Genomic DNA, 19,122 nt, shown 5'->3' on the forward strand with positions numbered 1-19,122 from the left:
AAAGCTTGCTTTGGTCTTTCCTGTAACAGCTCGTGTGCGCTCAGCTCAGCGCACACACACACACACGTTATGAACGTGCTGGTAAGCACATTGATTGACAGCTTGGTCGGGAGCTGATCACATGACTCGTAGGTGTGCCGAGAACAAACGCACACGTCTGTGTGCCTACATAGACAGCAACGGAGAAATGCACAGCTTTGGAAATCTGACTTTTACCTAGATTTGTTTTGTAATAAATTGAAATTTCAAGTGTACGGTTATGATATGAGGCTTCACTTTAATTCGATATCCGGGCATATATCCGTTTATAAAAATCTTCTTGCTCGGAAAAAGAAAGAGCGCCAACAACTACCCATAACAATGTTCTTCTCTCGGAGAAAGACCCCTGCGCCTTCAGTAGAAACAGATACTAAAGCGAAGTGGAGTCAGGACGAAGAGGCACAGCTGGGACTGTGAAATACGTGAGTGACAATGTTTCCAACCTTGTACAACTATATTAAAATTACTGTTTTAAACAAATTCTGGGCTTTAAAACAGGTTTTGATTATTGGTTTTAACCTATAGTTCAGTATTGCATTATAAAATAATAATAAAAAAAAAATAATAATAAAAAAAATAATAATAAAAATAAAGCTGACTACACAGATTTCACTTTGCGCGTGCTATTTTTGGAATGCAACCCCCGCGATAAACGAGGGATCACTGTAACTAGAATCCATGGTACATTTGAAAAACATGGGTTTGTTCCCCAGTGGTCTGAGTGAAGAAGCACTTTGACAGTGATGGGCAAAGTACAGCGATTGTTTACTTGAGTAAAACTTAAACTACCTTATGTAAAAAAAATACTTGAGTAAAAGTAAAAGTGTTGAAACAAAAATTTACTCAAGAAAAAGTAAAAGCTCGGAAATGTACTTTAATGTAAAACAAAGTGTAAAAAAGATTTTTTTCGTGATTCAAAGATCACAATTCCAATTTATTTTTTTTTCTATACCGTTGAGATACAAATTGTCAGTTATGTTCAAGAAGGAGCGGCTCAGTAGAGTGGTCTACGAGCAGTAGGCGAGAGACACGCTTCCTCACACATTCCAAAAACATGCATGGAAGACGTATTGGACAATAAATGGTCACACACGAAATCAGGGGTGTCTAAGTACTGTATTTTCCGCACTATAAGACGCACCTAAAAGCTTTAATTTTTTTAAAAAGCTGATGGTGCGCCTTATAATCAGGTGCGCCTTATATATGGATCAATATTGAGATTGAGATTCGTACATGGGGAATGAACTGATAAAGTAAGCTTTACCTGTTTCTTTTGTGTGTTTACAGTTGAACAAGGTTGGTCATATTGACATTGAATTATTATGCTATTGAGAGTTTAGAGTTATTCTTTGAGTTATTATTGATATTACTTTGAGTATTACTATATTTTGATTGAAAACGTTTTAAAATGTCATTAATTGAGGGTGTCCCTTATAATCCGGTGCGCCTTATAGTGCGGAAAATACGGTAACTTTAGGTTGCAGGCCGCACATACAGTAGAGCCCAGCAGTATTGGCACCCCTTAATTTTGTTCACAACCGGTGTAATATCTCATGAAAGAAATGGTAATGGACACAATTTACTTCACCAACATCTTTTAATTGCTGGTATGAAGTAACTGAAAAGTTGTTTTTCCCCAAAATAGACATTGTAATTTCAAAGAAAACAAAAAGCAGAAAAACAGCACGAGAATGAATATTGGCACCCCTACTTAGTATTTAGTTGCACACCCTTTGACAAAGATGACAGCCTCCAAACGTTTCCTGTAGACATCAATAAGCCTTTTGCATTTCTCTGGTGGTTCTCCCACTCCTCCTTTGCTATATATTCCAGCTCCTGAACATTTGAAGGATTCTTTCTCCCAATGGCAGATTTCAAAGCACTCCAAACATCTCAATTGGATTAAGATCAGGACTCATTGCTGGTCATTTGAAAATGTTCTATTTTTTCTTTTCTAACCATTGCTGTGTGCTTTTGGATGTGTGTTTGGGGTCTCTGTCTTGCTTGAGTACCCAATATCTTTGCTTTAAACCAAGGTTTCGAACACTGGGCAAAACAATTTCCTCTAAAATCTGATGATAATTTCAGATTTCATTATACTAGTGAAACGGGTAAGGCCTCCTGTCCCAGATGCAGCACAGCAGCCCCATAGAATTATGGATCCTCCACCCAGGCAATCCTTTTTGTGCCTTTGTATCAAAAATGAGGTCTTCCTTCGCCTCTGCCCAAGTAGCTTTGCTGTGTTGAGTGTGTGTGGTGCTTCTTGAAAACAGTTACCCCAGACTGTTCCATGTTGGCCTGCAGGTCTGTAGATGTCAGATGAGGTGATTTTCCCACCAATCGCACCAAGCTTCTTTGACTTCTATCATCGATTTTTTTTTTTACTCACACGCCCAGAGAGGTCCTTGACAGTTCCATGCTTCAGATATTTCTAAATAACCTTCCACACTGTTGACACAGGTATACTAAAGTCTTTGGTTATGGTTTTAGATCCTTTGGAACTCTTGTTTTTTTATATAGGTAATCGCATTCCTTCTTTCGTCAGACAGACTTTTTTCTTTGCCATTGTGAAAAAGGAACAGAGTGAAACAGTTGCCTTTTAAAAACACAACTGTCATCATTCATTGGCCATTTTATGTCACATAGGCACAGGCAATTAGTCACAAGTGATTTTCATTTGTGATTTACCATAGGTGAGTCAAATTAGGTTTCCATACTGACTAACAGCAAAGGGTGCCAATACTAGTGATACAGCAAGCTGTACCTTTTGATTTTTTTTCACACTCATCTATTTTTTTTACTGTTGTTGATACTTTGCTCTTTTGTATTAAACACACGCTCTCTATAGTAAAATGCTGTGTCACTAGATCACTGTTGTTCAAAAGATGTTTAACATTATGTACCTAAACTTCATGGGTGCCTATACTGCTGGGCAGGACTGTAGGAAAATCTACTAAAAAGTGGGCCGGACAAATAAAACCATGGTATATATGTATATAAAACAGTAACTTCAGATTTATTATTCTTTTTTTGATACTGTCCAAAATAGTACAAACACTATCACTAATTATCACAAATAATGACAAAAATTAACATTACTATTAATCATAAAACATTTCCAAGTGTTCTTTAAAAAAATCCAATTTTTATACTTCACACAATCATCTTGCAGGCTGGATTAAACCTGTTCGGGCCAGAACCAGCCCACGGGCTGTATGTTTAACATCGCCGCTCTAAATTGTTTTTAGGTATTTGTGATTGGGTGCAAGAATGTGTGTTCGTCACTGTGTGCCCTAAGAGTGACTGGCAACCAGTCCAGGGTGTTACCCACCTACTGCCTGAAGACTGCTGGGATAGGCACCAGCAAGCCAGAGACCTAACTGAGGCTAAGCAGCTACATGCATAATGCTATAATGCATTGATGGATGCACTACTTGAAGTGCTGTACTTCACTATAAAGTTAGCAGTATTAGATGCTTTTGTTATTTACACGTCACACTTCTGTGTTCTGGATGAGACCAAGATTATATTAACAAGGATGGAATTATACTTATAGGCCCATCTTTTAGTCAATTTTTTTAAATAGTACCAATTCATTCCTAATTACATTTTACAGCAGTGCTTTTTTATTATTCTCAAAGTGGCGTGAGCATAGAGCGGCATATCCAGACTGTTACCTTAATAATGTGCATTGTCCCATTTAAAGCAAATAAAATTCAGTTGCGCACTGTGAAAATCATCCATGCGCCTATTATCTGAAGCCACTTATCCTCACTAGGGTCACTAGCTTGCTGCTACCTATCCCAACTGTCTATGGACAGTAGGCGGGGGACACGCTGGACTGGTTGCCAGCCAATCATAGGGCACAATGTCGAACAACCATTCACGCATCCAATCACGCCTAAGGACAATTTAGGGTTCAATATACCTGCCATGCATGTTTTTGGAATGTAGAAATAAGTCAGAGGGAACCCACACAGGCTCAGAGAGAACATACTAAGGCCGCACAGGTTAGCGCAAGCTGGATTTGAACTAAGGACTCTGATCAGTGAGGGAGACGTGCTAACCACTCTTACTCCCAGCTGCGCTGTGCAAATCAAATAACCAAATAAAAACACATATGTATGCCAAGGACATCAAAAAATTAAAAACTGCAAATGAATCAAGTTGAAGAACTCAATTCCTTTTAAAATCCACTCTCCTTATTTGCACAAGTGTAATAAACTGATAAATAAAATGATAATAAGAATATAATTAAATATGATCAAAATTATTTTTGGTTTTTATATTTCTGCCTTTGGGATCTGTGGAAATTGTCTGCAGCCAACTTCAATAATGCCTAATATGCATTTCATATTTAATCTTAAATTTCGGGAAACGACATTTCTACTTGGTTTAACCTGAGTGATCAACTCAGTGATTTCTATGGTGCTATCCGCATAAAGGCACAATGGCACAGATCAATTATATCAATCAAATTATACTGGAAAAATCCCCACAATTTTGCTTGGTATGGGCTACCCCAGCTAAATGAGGTTTCTTACCCCGGTAGAAGATAAAACCAATGAGAATATAGACCTAGCTAACGTTAGCTACGTTGTGAACATATCCAAGGTGCTAGCGAATTACTCAATTTATAATGGCGGCAGCGTTTAGCTAACTTAACTTATCATGCTTTCTGAGATTCGACGGCAAGTTCTTGAAGGCAACCACTCAATGATGTTTTGGCTTCCCAATGAACGCAAACATATCCTTTAAGTCAGGCCATGCGTGAATGGCTGTGGGCTTTAGCTTCTTGAGCCTGTGCTTATTTGGCTTAATTGTCCGTGTCTTATTCGACGCTAGTTTCTAGCAAAGGATACCAACTGCTATCTTCTCTGCTCTCCTGGTTATGTGGTGCTGACAGTCGTGGGACGTCCCTGCGTTTACTTAAATTTAGCGGTAGTCAAGATGATCGGTCAAAGACAGTTTACATAGTTTGTGCAAAGATGCTGAGAGAAAAGTAACATGGCCCTTTATTGTGAATTGTTAAAAATAAATAAAAAAGTAACAAGGCCTTTTTTTAAAATGTAGCAAGTAAAAAGTATGATATTTGTGTTTTAAATGTACAATGTACTGTAGATAGTAACAGTAAAAAGTTGTCAGAAAAAATAAATACTTCTAAATGTACAAAATACAGGCAAAATTTACTTAAGTACAGTAATGAAGTATATGTACGATACTACACATCACTGCACTTTAACGATATTTCCACACACACCCATGGTGAGGAACATGACATTTGGGGTTGGCAAGCTGTCATTGTTTTGGTTTCTTTTTTTGTAAAATAACAGAACAAAATTAAATTAAAAAATAGACCCAAAAAAAACAACTAACAAAAAGAATACCCATGCAATTTAGCACGATAAAACAACAATTGAATAAGTTGTGAATAATACAACAAACAAAGAAATCGGCATAGAGTGAAGCAGCAATAACTAAACCATGATGTAGGGAACACTGTACTAAGATTCAAAAGCTCCACTTGAGAGTATGTAGTTGTCTGTCTATGCCCTGCAATTGATTGGTAATTTGACTAGCATGCCTACGACCCACCCTAAGTCAGTTGGGATGGGCTATTGCTTCCTAGTAACCTTGAAAGGTATTGGCAGTAAACAAAATGAATTACTGAAAAGGAATGACATGGAGCCAGTACCTTCATAAGGGAGATCATGGTGTTTTTGATTTGCTCCATAGAAGGTCTCTGATTTGGCTCTTTGTCCCAGCAGTGGGTCATCAGGGTCTCTATAGGCTCTGGCAGGTCTTTAATCAGAGGAGGCCTTGTACCTTTGGCATGATTAACAGAAAAACAGAACAGAATTTAATCTTTCCAAATCAATATTGTGTCAGGTTAAAACTGCAGTACTAACGTTGAATGACTGTTGACTGGAAGAAAGTGAATTGGAGTCACTCCGGTTGAAAAAGTTGGGTTTGTCATTCCTTCAATATGTTTTGTTAACCAAGCAATTGATGGACACCAGTCTTATTTTATATTTTTTTACAATTAATATATAAACTAAATGATGATCAATAAATTATTGTGAATTGTACATATATACTTTATTTTACACCCTGTCTCCTTTCAACTAAGTAACATCGTTCATCCCTTGGGATTAATTTGACCACAGAAAGTTAAACTTTCTGAAAGCGATCAAACACACAGATGAAACAGTTGGCACACCTCTATTAATGGAGTAAAATTTCACAGTGGTCAGAGAAATAACTTCTGACAAAAAGGGCCCTGCCGCTTACATGCATTTATGGCTCCGGATTCTCTACACCAGGGGTCACCAACCTTTTTTGAAACCGAGAGCTACTTCTTTGGTACAAAATGATATGTAGGGCTACAAATTAATGTGAAAACCTCGATCATGTTATTGATTTCACACAATAATTAAGAAACAGCGGTAGTAAATATGTGAATCAAGTGTAATATGTAGAGCAGGGGTCACCAACCTTTTTGAAAGTGAGAGCTACTTCTTTGGTACTGAGTAATACGAAGGGCTACTAGTTTATGTGAAGATAACAATCATGTTAATGATTTCTCACAATAATTAGGGAACAGCTGTAGTAAATATGTAAATGTAGTAAATATGTAAATGCATATGTACATATGTATATGTTAAGTGAAATATGCACATGTAATATATGTATAATTGTTTCTAACATTCCAAGAAAATCACACTGTTCTATCAATTGTGAGCTATTTGCAGAACAGGCCTGCTCATGTTGGTGACCCCTGATGTCAAGTATATGTTGTATATGCCGTACATGCATAATCGTTCGTAATATTCCTAGAAAATCACAAAGCGCTATCACAGGTCTGCGGGCTATTCATGTGATACTTGAGGGCAACCCATTGCCCGCGGGGGACCACATTGGTGACCCCTGCCCGAAACCTTTATATCCCTACCGTCTGCGGTCCACATGGCTGGAATGTGGGATGGTTCCTGCCCAATGGCTTTGCCTGCTGTCAAGACATCACTGCACTATATAGCACAATATGTTTTCTGTAATTTATATTGTTTCTGGGTCTGGTACATGCAGCATCCACTTCAACCTGTGGGCCTGGAAGGGGGCTCCTCCCACCTGTGGTCCCTTCTGGAGGTTTCTGATTTTCCCCAAATTGGGGTTTTTGAGTTTTTCCTTCCCCTTCTGGGAGCTTTGACAGGGGATGCTGTTGTGTACCTTATACTGAAAAGATGTCTCTGTACGACCTCTTTTCATCTGTGAAGCCCTTTGAGACTTCAGTGATTTAGGGCTATATAAATAAAATTTGATTGATTGATTGATTAAATTCCTTCCAGTTGAGTAGTCCTTAAACTTTTTGTCCATTTTCTCATGCACTTATTCACAAAGAGGTAAATCTTGCACTGTTCTTAGCTTGTGCATGACTGAGCAATTCAGTTACGGTAATGCCTAAAAAATAATCTTGAGCAAATATAATCTATATCTGGAGTACACTGAGAAAAAATTACATCAAAATATATTTTCTTTAGCCTAATGGTGTTAGTCAAACTCATTTTAGCTCAGGAGAATGTCAGAGAAATCTCTAAAAGAAGACTAGGACAAGCCTAGCTGCTAAGCAGCAAAAAGAGTAACTCAGACCAGCCAAGATTGACTTTTCTATACCATGGAATAGAGAAAAGGCCCGGACAAATGAACTTGTGCGTTCTCCAATGCTAATTCAACTGCCCCAGCGCTCCTGCCTGGTTTTTATTCATTCAGCAAAGCATTGCACATTACAAGACATAACAAAAACAGCCAGTCGGGCGCCACCAACAGCTGGGCCAAGGTCCCAGCTCACATTTTCCTGCGTCAACAGCTTTATCTAAGGACTGGGGCCAGATGAACTAGGACTGGACACATGGATAGCAATGCACACTATTCTAGACAAGAAATAAGCACATAATGATAACAACCTAATATTTGATTTCCTTCACAGAGAATCTATTCTCAAGCGAGTTAGACAGGTAAAATCATGCCACGGGATACATCTTAAAAAGTGCCAATTATATGTAGATGTCTGCTATGCATGCCGGCAATGGTCCCAATTTGCAAATAGTAGGAGTCAACTGTAAATGTATTGATAATAGCGGGAGTCAACTGTAAATGCATTGATAAATTTAAAAGAAATTAATAAAATAAAAAAGATAAATAAGGTAAATGATGAAATGACGACCACAGATGAAATGATGAAATTACAACCAATTCTGCTGAAGCGTTTCAACTTTTGTAAGACCAAACAACCTCACAAAGTCTTGCTGTCAAAAGGTTATTTTCGCCACTTCAACATTTTGTACTGTAAAACTTTGAACAGTAACTAATAAATTACAATTTCTTCTCTACTCCGATACAAAACGAAGTTAAAAGAAGTTTGGTTCCTTGGATATCGCGGATATGTGTAAGGTGTGCATGGTTGGTATGGGGGCTGTACGAGGGCCTTTCGGTCTGACGAGTCATTATCTGCTTGGGCAAGGTTGGTGCTGAGATCGGAGCAACATGCAAAATTTCTCAGAGAAGGGTCAAGGAAAGAAAATGATACTTTGCGGGTGTTTAGGGTAAGTAATTAACATTATAACATGGTCAAAAGATGAATTTTCATAAGGTCGCCTCAAGACTAGGTTTATTGTCCTTAATAAATGGAAAATTAGTTTTACAAAAGTATGTACCGTAATTCCCCAAGTATAAGATGCACATTTTTCCCCCAAAATAAAAGGTCACAACTCACAGTATGGGTGTGTCCTGTAAATGGATACTTAAAGAATAGATTTTTTTTTTTTTAATTCGACACCATTCAAGGAATAGTGATTCGTCAGTCACATAAGGTGAGTTTTGATGCACAGATGTGCATTTTTATATTGGCCGGGTTCTTACTTACAATAATTACCATAAAGGGGATGAGCGAGAGGTTGGACATTGCTTGGTAGTTAACAGGCAGTACCTGTTTAAGCTAACAGCAGCTCATGCTCACTGAAGTTGTTACAGCATTATTTTTTAATAAAAGAAGCAATAAGACTCAACCAACGTCCCAGTCCATCCTTGTTCACACAGGATCATTACCAAAACAGAGGATTTTGTAAAGGTTATGATTTCTCCTGTTGATTCAAGTAAGAGTGGCAAGGTATGGACCTGTATGCTCTGGTTAGGAAACACAGAAAGGTATTCCATTTGATTTGTTTATAAATTGTGGTCTTTTAGCAAATACACACAATCATAAATTGGTGGAACATGAATGGTGCACAACTTTTGGTATTAATGGCAAAATGAACTTGAGCTGCATCACGAGGAAAAAGAAGAGCTACTGCTTCGGGCACATTCAACAAGGCATTGGCGCAGTGTTCACAGACTGCTCACAACGTGGGAAATCTGAAACACTCTTAACTTAACCAGCAACAAATATATAAATAATGGATAGGAACACAAGAAAATATGAAGAATCTACCAAGATGAGATTTATTCTGTTTTTCTATAGTTTTTACATTTTTGCCAAACTGTTGCTGTGTCCTATCCACAGTAACATGGAAAACACCAAAATGTGACCCAAAAATTAACGGTGTGCCCTATAAACAGGTGCGTTTTCTATTTGGGGGATTACGGTATCTTAAAAATATGATTAATTTTCAGAAAATGTTTTTTTCACAAATTGATAAGATTTGTTATTAATTGTCTCAAATAAAGAAGAAAAATATGCATTGTAAGGGCCAAATGCAACCCGTCTAGCCTGTATCCATGGAGTGGTGCTATAGTTTATATAAGCGACAGATTACGGATGAGGGGAGGGAAGATTGGACAGGAAGGGCAAATGGTTTTGACAGCAGGTATGTTTTACGTTCAAACATTTGGGGAAAATTGTTTTATTTGCACAATATTCAAATTTGGTTTATGATTTGAATACGCAGATTCTTTGATGTCATGCTCACTGCCACTGAAAAGACATTCTTGGACACAACAGGTGCATCTGTAAAATTGTCAAAAAGTGTCAATTGTTTGATAGACAACACTAGTCAGAACAAGAAAGGTGCGTCAACCGGGTCCATCCACGGCTCAATTCTCGAAAGCTCCGTGGAGGACATAGACTCTCACACTAGTCAAAACCACTTCTAGTAGGACCCTTGGATCGTTTGGAGCGTGGCTGTAGGCGAAACGGCTGAGGAGAAGCGAGGATGAATGAGGGAAGAAGCTGCTGTTTGCCGCTACACCGACTGCCGAGGGAACATCCAGCGTTGGCTGTGGCGCGGAGCGGTGTTGGACCACAAGGCGTCCACTATTAGGATAGGGGGATAGGGGTGTAGATATATTATGGCCATTTAGTTGTGCACACTTATTACAATTACAAGGGAGGCTTCATTCTGGAGAAGTAGATCAGCAACAACCGAGGTGTTTTACAGTCAAATGTAGCAAATCAAAAGGCCAAAGTCTTAAAAGAATTGGATTTGTACTAAACTTCCAATGAAAAGTGCATTTGGACTATTATGAAGTGTTGAAACTGACTCTTTTAGATTCAAGTTGGAGTTAAAACAACAGTCTCCTACCAGGTGTGGCATGCTGTCCATTGCTAGCTTAATATATGATCCTTTAGGTTTACTGGCACCAGTCATTTTACGTGCAAAAATAATGCAGCAGGAATTATGTAGAAGAGGTTGCAGATGGAATGATGACCTACCACAGGACATCCTACACCAGTGGAATTCATGGTCGGAGGAGTTGGAACAGCTGGTTGCCTTTCATGCAAGACGATGCATCAAGCTGGTGGCCTTTGGAAGGGTCATATAGGCCCAATTGCATTATTTTTCTAATGCTAGTGAATGTGGCTGTGGGACTGTGTCGTACATTTGAATGTTAACCATGAAAATCAGCTTTCTACTCTGTAAATCCAGAGTGACACCACTGAAGGCCGTAATTATTCCGCGACTGGAGTTAACGGCCTTGCTGTCAGTGTGGATTCACAATTGAAGGTGGAGCTAAAGTTAAATTTGGAGGAATCCGTACTTTGGACTGATGGCACTTCAGTGTTGAAGTACCTGAATAATGAAGACCAACGTTTCCACACATTTGTGGCCAATAGAATCTTGACCATCAGAGAAACATCCAAGCCTTCACAGTGGAGACACGTTGGTTATAAAGACAATCCTGCTGATGACGTGTCGAGAGGAATGAGGGTCTCCTGCATTGCAGCAGGTGGTTTGAAGGTCTCACATTTCTTTGGCAGCCAGAAGAATATTGGCCCAAACCTATGTTGGACGTCTCAGTGGATCCATGTGATCGAGAAATTCGAAAGGAGGCAATGGTATATACCATAAAGATAGGAGGGATTCTCAGTCCTACAAGCCAATTTATGGCCTATTTCTCAAAATGGCAGAGACTCCAGAGAGCAGTGGCCTGGTTTCTCAGGCTGAAGGCCATGTTATTAGAAAGGAGGTGATCGATAAAACAGGTTGTAGTTCAGAGGCTTGCGCAAACAGTTAACAGTGGTGCTTTGATGCTGGATGATCTGCAGAGAGCAGTGGTTGCCATTGTTTGCTACAGTCAGCAACAGAGATTCGAAGAAGAGATTGCTTCTTTAACATCTGGAAAGCTAGTAGTAAGCTGACAAAGTCTCATATATTGATGGATCCAGTCGATGAAGATGGCCTCTTAAGAGTCGGCGGACGGTTGAGTAAAGGATCAATGCCAGAGCAAGCTAAACATCCACTTATACTCAAATGACCAGCATCTTTCTATTCTCATTCTCAAGCATGTGCATCAGAATTTGGGACATGGAGGAAGGATTCACACACTGTCCAAAGTGAGGAAGAGATTTTGGATCACCGAGGCCCATGCTGCTGTAAGGAAAATCATTGCTGAATGCAGTTTTTGGAAACGTTAAAATCTTCCAGCAGACAGAATCCTTGACCTACCACCATTCACCAGCACAGGAGTAGATTACTTTGGGCCAGTTGAAGTGAGGAAAGAAAGATCAACCTGTATGAGGTATGGAGTCATATTTACTTGTATGGCCAGCAGGGCCATCCATCTGGAGGTTGCTGTTTCACTGGACACTGACGCATGCATTAATGGTTTAAGGCGGTTTATCAGCAGGAGAGGAAAAGTGGTACAGCTACGGTCCGGCAATGGTACAAACTGTTGGAATGGAAAGAGAACTGAAGGATGCTCTGGCAGCTTTGAATCGCGACAGGATTTATGAAGTTCTGTCACAGGCCGGCATACATTGGAGCTTTAATCCACCATCAGGATCACATCATGGTGGCTTTTGGGAACGGATGATCCATCTGGTGAGGAGGGTTCTCAGTTCTGTCCTACGGCAGCAAAGGTTGGATGACAATGGACAGCATACAGTGCTTTGTGAAGTGGAGGCCATTTTGAATGACTGTCCAATAACCAAACTATCAGATGACCACAACGACCAAACCATCTTCTTCTTTTAAAAGGTAAACCAGCTTTACCACCTGGGGTGTTGGACCCAAAATACCGGTATGTCAGAAGATGATGGAGGCAAGTACAGTATCTCTCAGATCTCATTGGAACAGATGGATCAGGGAATACTTGCCTTTGCTCCAAGAGAGGCATAAGTGGAATAAAAAAAATAAAATAAAAAGGAGGTTGGCAATTGGAGATATTGTGGTCACCATGGACTCATCAGGTCTTCGTGCATCCTGGACTCTTGGCAGAGTTCTGGAAATCTTTCAAGACAAACACGGTCTGGTGCGTTCTATGAAATTGCAGACTTAACTTAGCACTTATTGAAAGGCCAGAGACCAAGTTGGGCTTGGTTCAGGAAGTATAACATGTTTTACCTTTATTCTGATCTGTTTCTTTGTTTAACTTGTTAGAACGGCCTTAACAATTAAGGGCCTGTGTGCAAGGGCCAAATGCAACCTGTCTAGCCTGTATCCATGGGGTGGTGCTATAGCTTATATAAGCGACAGGTTACGGGTGAGGGGAGGGAGGATTGGACTGGAAGGGCAAATGGTTTCGACCGCAGGTATGTTTTACTTTCAAACCTTTGGGAAAAATTGTTATAATTGCACAATATTCAAATTTGGTTTATGCTTTTCTGCAGATTCTGTGATGTCATGCTCACACAACAGTTGCATCATTCGAGTCTCAAATTGTATATACATAACACTAGTCAGAACAAGAAAGGCGCATCAACACGGCTCAATCCTCGAGAGCTCCGTAGAGGACGGACGCTCTCACTTTATTGTTGATACAGGACACTCACCTCTGTGGACAGCCCACATGATACAAAACGCTGAACCGCCAATCTCATCAAAGGGCTTTTTGCGGGTGAGGACTTCCCACAGGATAATGCCCCAACTGAACACATCACATTTTTCACTGTAGTTACTGCCTGAGGAATACATACAGACATTTTAATCATTAGGTGAACTTGAATGTATTAGCCATTAAAGAGCATTTAAGGCATCCTCCAAATCTGCTTTAGGAATGTCTCTCAACTGGTCTGATTTATGAATCCACCATCAACCCCTAAATTAAGTATTTATGCATCCAGACAGTCAATTGAGTAACTACTTTGACATTTTTAAAGTTTTTAAAGATTTACGGTAACATAAGGATGTATATCCATCCACCTATTTTCTAGAGCTGCATATCCTTACAAGGGTCGCAGTCTTGCTGATGCCTATCCCAGCTGACTTCGTGCAGTAGGCGGCGGACATCCTCAACTGGTTGCCAGCCAATTTCAGGGCACACAGGGACAAACAACCATTCATGCACCAAATCACATCTAAGGACAATTTATAATGTACAATATATCTGCCATGCATGTTTTTGGAGTGTGGGAGGAACCCCAAGAGAACCCACATGTGCTTGGAGAGAACTCCACGCAGGAAAGCCAGAACGAGGTGGATTAGAACTCGGGTCCCTGAACTGTTAGGCTCACGTGGTAACTACTGGGCCACCGAGCCTTCTATTTTACCACTTGATCATCATTGAGATGTATATAAAGCTTAATTGTGGTATACCTGCATTAAATTCAGTGGATTAGATATGATTTTTTAAGGGTCACATCTGTCTCTAAAACGTCCCACAGGTGACCGTGCATTTCAGAACACCATTTCACAAACACCAAGCATGAAGACAAAGGTATCGTATTTAGACCTGAGAGACAGGATTGTTTTGAGCCACAAATTTGGAGATCTGTGCATTCAATGTCCAAATGAGAGGTGGGAGTGTTCCCTCATTTTTTGCAGTTAATGGGGACCTCTTCCAAGTGTGCCAGGTGAGGGGTAGTGTAACCGAATGAGAATACTGATCAGACACCAACGGATCAATGGCTCCATGCATTGCATTATTCCAGGGAGTGAATGCATCCCAAGTTTGCTCATTGAACAGATGCAATAAATGGTTTTTTAATACCTATATTATATTCACCTACTACCCTGTATTCGCTAACAAATGGTTCATCTGCTCACCTTCAAACACTTCTGGTGCCATCCAAGCTGCACTGCCTTTATTGTTGGTCATATAAGTCTGGATGTCGCAAGCAGTTCCAAAGTCACATATCTTCAGAATAGTACCGCGAGACACTAGGAGTAAACTGAAACAATTCAATGGAGAAGAATTACAATCTTGAGGACTCTAAACTATAAACTTAAATTGGCTTTTGTCAGGACAGATACACTTAAACAACTGGCACATATTGTCGACGGCTTGAAAAACAATACCATTTGCAGAAAAAAAGTCACATGACCAAATATAATCTGTCATATACACTACAAGCAAAAGCAAAAAGCAAGGTTCTGCTGAGCTGAATTCACAAGATGATGGTTTTTATTTTAAAATGATCTTGCATTTCCTGACTGAGAGCCAATCAGAGTGAGATCGCCAGTATGATATGTGACCATTGGTTACTTGAGCGCCGTCACCTCGTTGCAGCAGTAAGGATCCCAGAATGGTTTGCTGAAATATGTGCAAAATACTACTTAATATAAATCATATTTCAATAGCAAAAGAGCACAACAAAACTCTAAACACTTCATTCTCAACATTACATTTTACTTTTGGTCTGTACAATATCTCCGCTAGGGCTGCACGATTATGGACAAAATAATAATCATGATTATTTTGTTCAATAATGAAATCACGATTATTAATCATGATTATTCATCATGCTTGGTCAAACATGTCTCTTTATTGCCCTTTTTTAACAAGCAGTAGGGCATTAAGGCTTGGTACCTAAAAATAGTAATAAACTAAAAATAATATGATTGTAAAGACATTTGGATTAAAGACTGAAGGAACAATCATTTCTCAAAGTGCTTTATGTAAAAAAATAAAATAAAAAAAAAACTTGACAGATATGCATTTAAAACAATCCTCTCCGCCCGCCCAAAAAAAAAGCGTGACGATGTGTGCGCATGCGCGTGGCGGAGGTTACAAGTGACAGGTGTTCAACATCTGTCATTTGTCACTCGCTGTCACTGAGCCATCAAGCAGGAGCACACGGGTGCTGATTGGAAAGCTTTTATTAATTGCTCAATGCAAGCTAATGGCACTCAAATACGCGATTGGCCGTTTAGTACCGCATTGTTATTTTACGCAATTGTAGCACGAGTGGATGTGAATTATTTCTTTTTGCCACGAGGACCATTGACCTTATTTGCGTTAGACTCATGAGACTATACTTGTATACATAGATATTTTGTTAGTTTATTGAATACTGTGTTAATGTGACATTGCTTTGATTTTCCCCCCATTCGGTTTATGACCTGTGTGTCTTCATTGATAAAAAATATAAACACAAGTTATGTCCCCCGTGGCTCGCCCTTTCGGAAGGCAAAAAAAACATTTCGAAGTCATAAACCAAGGCAGTTAAATACCAAGCAACCAATCTTGGAGAAAAGATTGTCTAGAAGAAACGAAACAAACGGATGGAAGTACTACTTAAGTGCGACTTCTGATTGAAGTTGCCAGCACACTCGCTAGAGGGCGGTGTTTGACCATCTGCTAACTTACTGGCTGGAGAACCGCAAGCCATAAGCAAAACCATTTGGGAAGCAGAGTCGGCAAATAAGGCAATCCTTAAGCCCGTTTGGCCAAAGCAAATTGTGGTCACCGCTGCAAACAAAAGTCAAGATGCAACCAACACCAGAAGTCGAGCTGGAGAAGCTATAGCAGAAGCACACAACGGCTCAATCTAGTTTCACTCAGAAGGCCAACTATCTCACCTCTGGTGCTGAAGTACTGGGAGAAATTGTTCTGAAAAAAAGAGTGGTGGGACTTTAAAAGCGAACACTCATAAGTTAGAGCAGCAGGGTTTGATTATGCCCTGGCGCTTAGAGAAGTAGATAATGAGGATTCCCACATGAAAGCAGAAATCATTGATAAGAAAACAACAGAATGTGACCAGAGATTTTGTGAGATTGAACATGTTGTCTCGGGGGAGTTTATGGATCAGATTCGCTGAGGAAGAAATCACAACTCTCGCTGATGAAGCTGAAGCAGCCTTAGACGATGCTGAGGCAATTGACCAACAACTGATGACACAAAGGCAATGCTATCTGTTGAATAGTTACCTTATGCGAGAGGTAGAGGGACTTTAAAAATGTCTACATGGCTGGACAGACCTGATCCCTCGGCCCAAATTAATGGAGTCAGGAGCGTGTGCAAGGAAGCTGAAGAAGAACTGTGAGAAACAGTGGGATGAATTGGCGTGGCCTGGCAGCCAACAGTGCTGGGATGAGTCAGATAAGAAAGTGGACCCAAGAAAGGGAGAACTTGTAAAGCATCCGGTCCCTGATAGGTCTACAGTCGACTTTTGGACAATAAGTATGGAAATAAATCGAAAATAGTGTTATGGGATGAATGGGTGTGGCCTGGCAGCCAACAGTGCTGGGATGAGTCAGATGAGAAAGTGGACCACAAAGGGAGAACTTGTAAAGCATCCGGTCCCTGATGGATCAACAGTCAACTTTTGGACAATAAGTATGGAAATAAATAAAAAATAGTGTGACTGATTCTAAAAAAAGTACAGGAAAACAATTGAACTAATTTTAGCAGTAGAGCGAGCGCTTCAGGGTCTTCAAGTCCTTGGGGAAGAAGATGCTGTGAGAAATCGAGTGGTCGTGCATTTAATTGAAAGCAAAATGTGGTTTATACACAACACCAAACCTGGAAGCAGTTTTTCTCAAAGAAACCACTTTAATTGTCTACTACAATTTTTGAAGGACCAAGAAGACATTCTCGAAGCACTATATAAACTTCAATACAGCCGAGCTGACAGTTATGAGAGGCCAGAAGTGAAGGGAAGGAAGAAGAGGACGTTCCCCAAAGCCATATCAGGAAAGGCTCCAAAAGTTGGACCCCAAACATACTCATGCTGTGTGTGTGGAGATGACGAGCACGCAGAGAGACTGTCTGCATGCAAAGCCTTCAGAAGGCTCACCCTGGCAGGAAAAAGAGCTCAGGTCAGTAAAAGAGGGAATATGTTTCAAGTGCTCACGCCTCCATGGCGAGGACAGCATCTGCACTCAAAGATATTTGTGCTCAAAAGATGAATGTAAGAAAAAAGGGTCTTCAGACTACAACTATTTACTCTGTCCAAAACTGCAGTCTAAGGAGGAGAGTAAGACTAGAGATAATAATAACTCAACACCTGAGAAGTGAATGGTTGGATTGACCGAGAACAAATGGAGTTCCTTGAGAAGCTTAAACTTACCCCAGAGCTGAATGCGGAGTTCAAAAAAGCATTTTCGAACAAGGTCTCAACGACAAAGTGCATAGTAGCACTACTAGTAAACCCACAATATCCTGTCATAATGATGCTTTTGAAGGTGACGACAAACTCAGGACAGCTAGTTGGTACAATGATTGACCTTGTATTGGATACAAATTATATCTCATATGGTGCCACTATATGTCTCCAGTTAAGGGGAGAAAATATTAAATTAATTGTCCAAGGAGTTGGAGGAATGGAAAAGGCTGTCTCAACTATGAGGTATACTCTCTGACTTAGAGTAAAAACTCCCAAAGGAACCGCAACTGTGCACAAAATGCTCTGTTATGGGTTAAAGACTTTTGCAAACATTAACCATGCTGTAACACCAGAGAAAATACAAAGATTCTTCCCGAATGTCTCATTAAAGGACCTAATTCTACCTACAGATTAGCCATAAGAAAGGCTGCCTGGTCCCACAGCCAATCAAGATAGTTGGAGACCTAGTCCTCTGGGATGGCCCCCTTGGGAAAACAGTTGATGGAACCCATCCTTATCTCTTTGAATAAGTAAACCTCGCTGTGCACCGGTCTGATATACACTATGCTGAATCAATGAGAACACCTTCAAGTGCATACAAAGAGATCTCCATGGATTTAGTCAGATCTTGAGGGGTCAGGAGGATAGGCGAGGTAACAGCCATTCAAGGGGCTGTTGTTTCCAATAAAGAAAGTGTGGAGTGATTCAAGTGGGACAGTGTCAGTGCTGCCTGTGAACCCCTTTGCGGTAGCTATAAATGTGGTAAATGTCCCTCTGGTGGAAAAGAAATGACACTGGGTGAAGAGAAAGAGCTGGAAAAAAAATAAAGAAATGCGTCACCTACAAACTACATGATAAACACTGTGAATCACCACTTTGGGACTCAGCTTACCCATGGAAAGGAGACCATAAGTTGCTACCAGAAAATCGGCATGTAGTAGAGTCAACCTTTCGCAACATGGAAAAATGCCTTGAGAAGGAACCAGAATGGAAGCCCACATACAAGGAGCAAATCCATGAAATGATCTTGAGAGGAGCTGCTATCAAACTCACCAAGGATGAGACTGACAACTGGGAAGGGCCAAAATGGTATATTAGCCTTTCAGTTACTCCAAATTCACACTAAACTACGCCTGTGAGAATCGTCTGGAGCAGCAGCCAAGAATACATGGGGGTTCGCCTGAACAATCTACGCTACAAGGGTCCTGATTTCTTGAATCAGATCAGAGGTGTCCTTTTGAGAGTCAGGACTGGATTGCACACTGCACTAGGGGATGTGCAAAAGATATATAACTGTTTGGCTGGAAGAGAAAGAAGTCCATGCC

At 40.1% G+C, this 19,122-nt stretch overlaps 1 protein-coding gene across 3 annotated transcripts in view; it reads right to left on the minus strand.

The window, feature by feature from the left end:
• LOC148413249 (mitogen-activated protein kinase kinase kinase 7-like) overlaps positions 1 to 19,122 on the minus strand; it is a 78,245-nt gene that overhangs the window by 24,211 nt on the left and 34,912 nt on the right. For all 3 annotated transcript variants that reach the window (XM_088433245.1, XM_088433243.1, XM_088433244.1), the window contains exons 6-8: positions 14,517 to 14,641; positions 13,304 to 13,432; positions 5,735 to 5,865 (exon numbers count right to left, since the gene is read on the minus strand). In XM_088433245.1, coding sequence (XP_088289371.1) covers positions 5,735 to 5,865; positions 13,304 to 13,432; positions 14,517 to 14,641 — 385 coding nt within the window. The remainder of the gene's footprint in view (positions 1 to 5,734; positions 5,866 to 13,303; positions 13,433 to 14,516; positions 14,642 to 19,122) is intronic.

The sequence above is a fragment of the Hippichthys cyanospilos genome, chromosome 14 (assembly GCF_059441005.1).
Source record: "Hippichthys cyanospilos isolate Australia breed blue-spotted pipefish chromosome 14, RoL_Hcya_1.0, whole genome shotgun sequence".
NCBI lineage: Eukaryota > Metazoa > Chordata > Actinopteri > Syngnathiformes > Syngnathidae > Hippichthys > Hippichthys cyanospilos.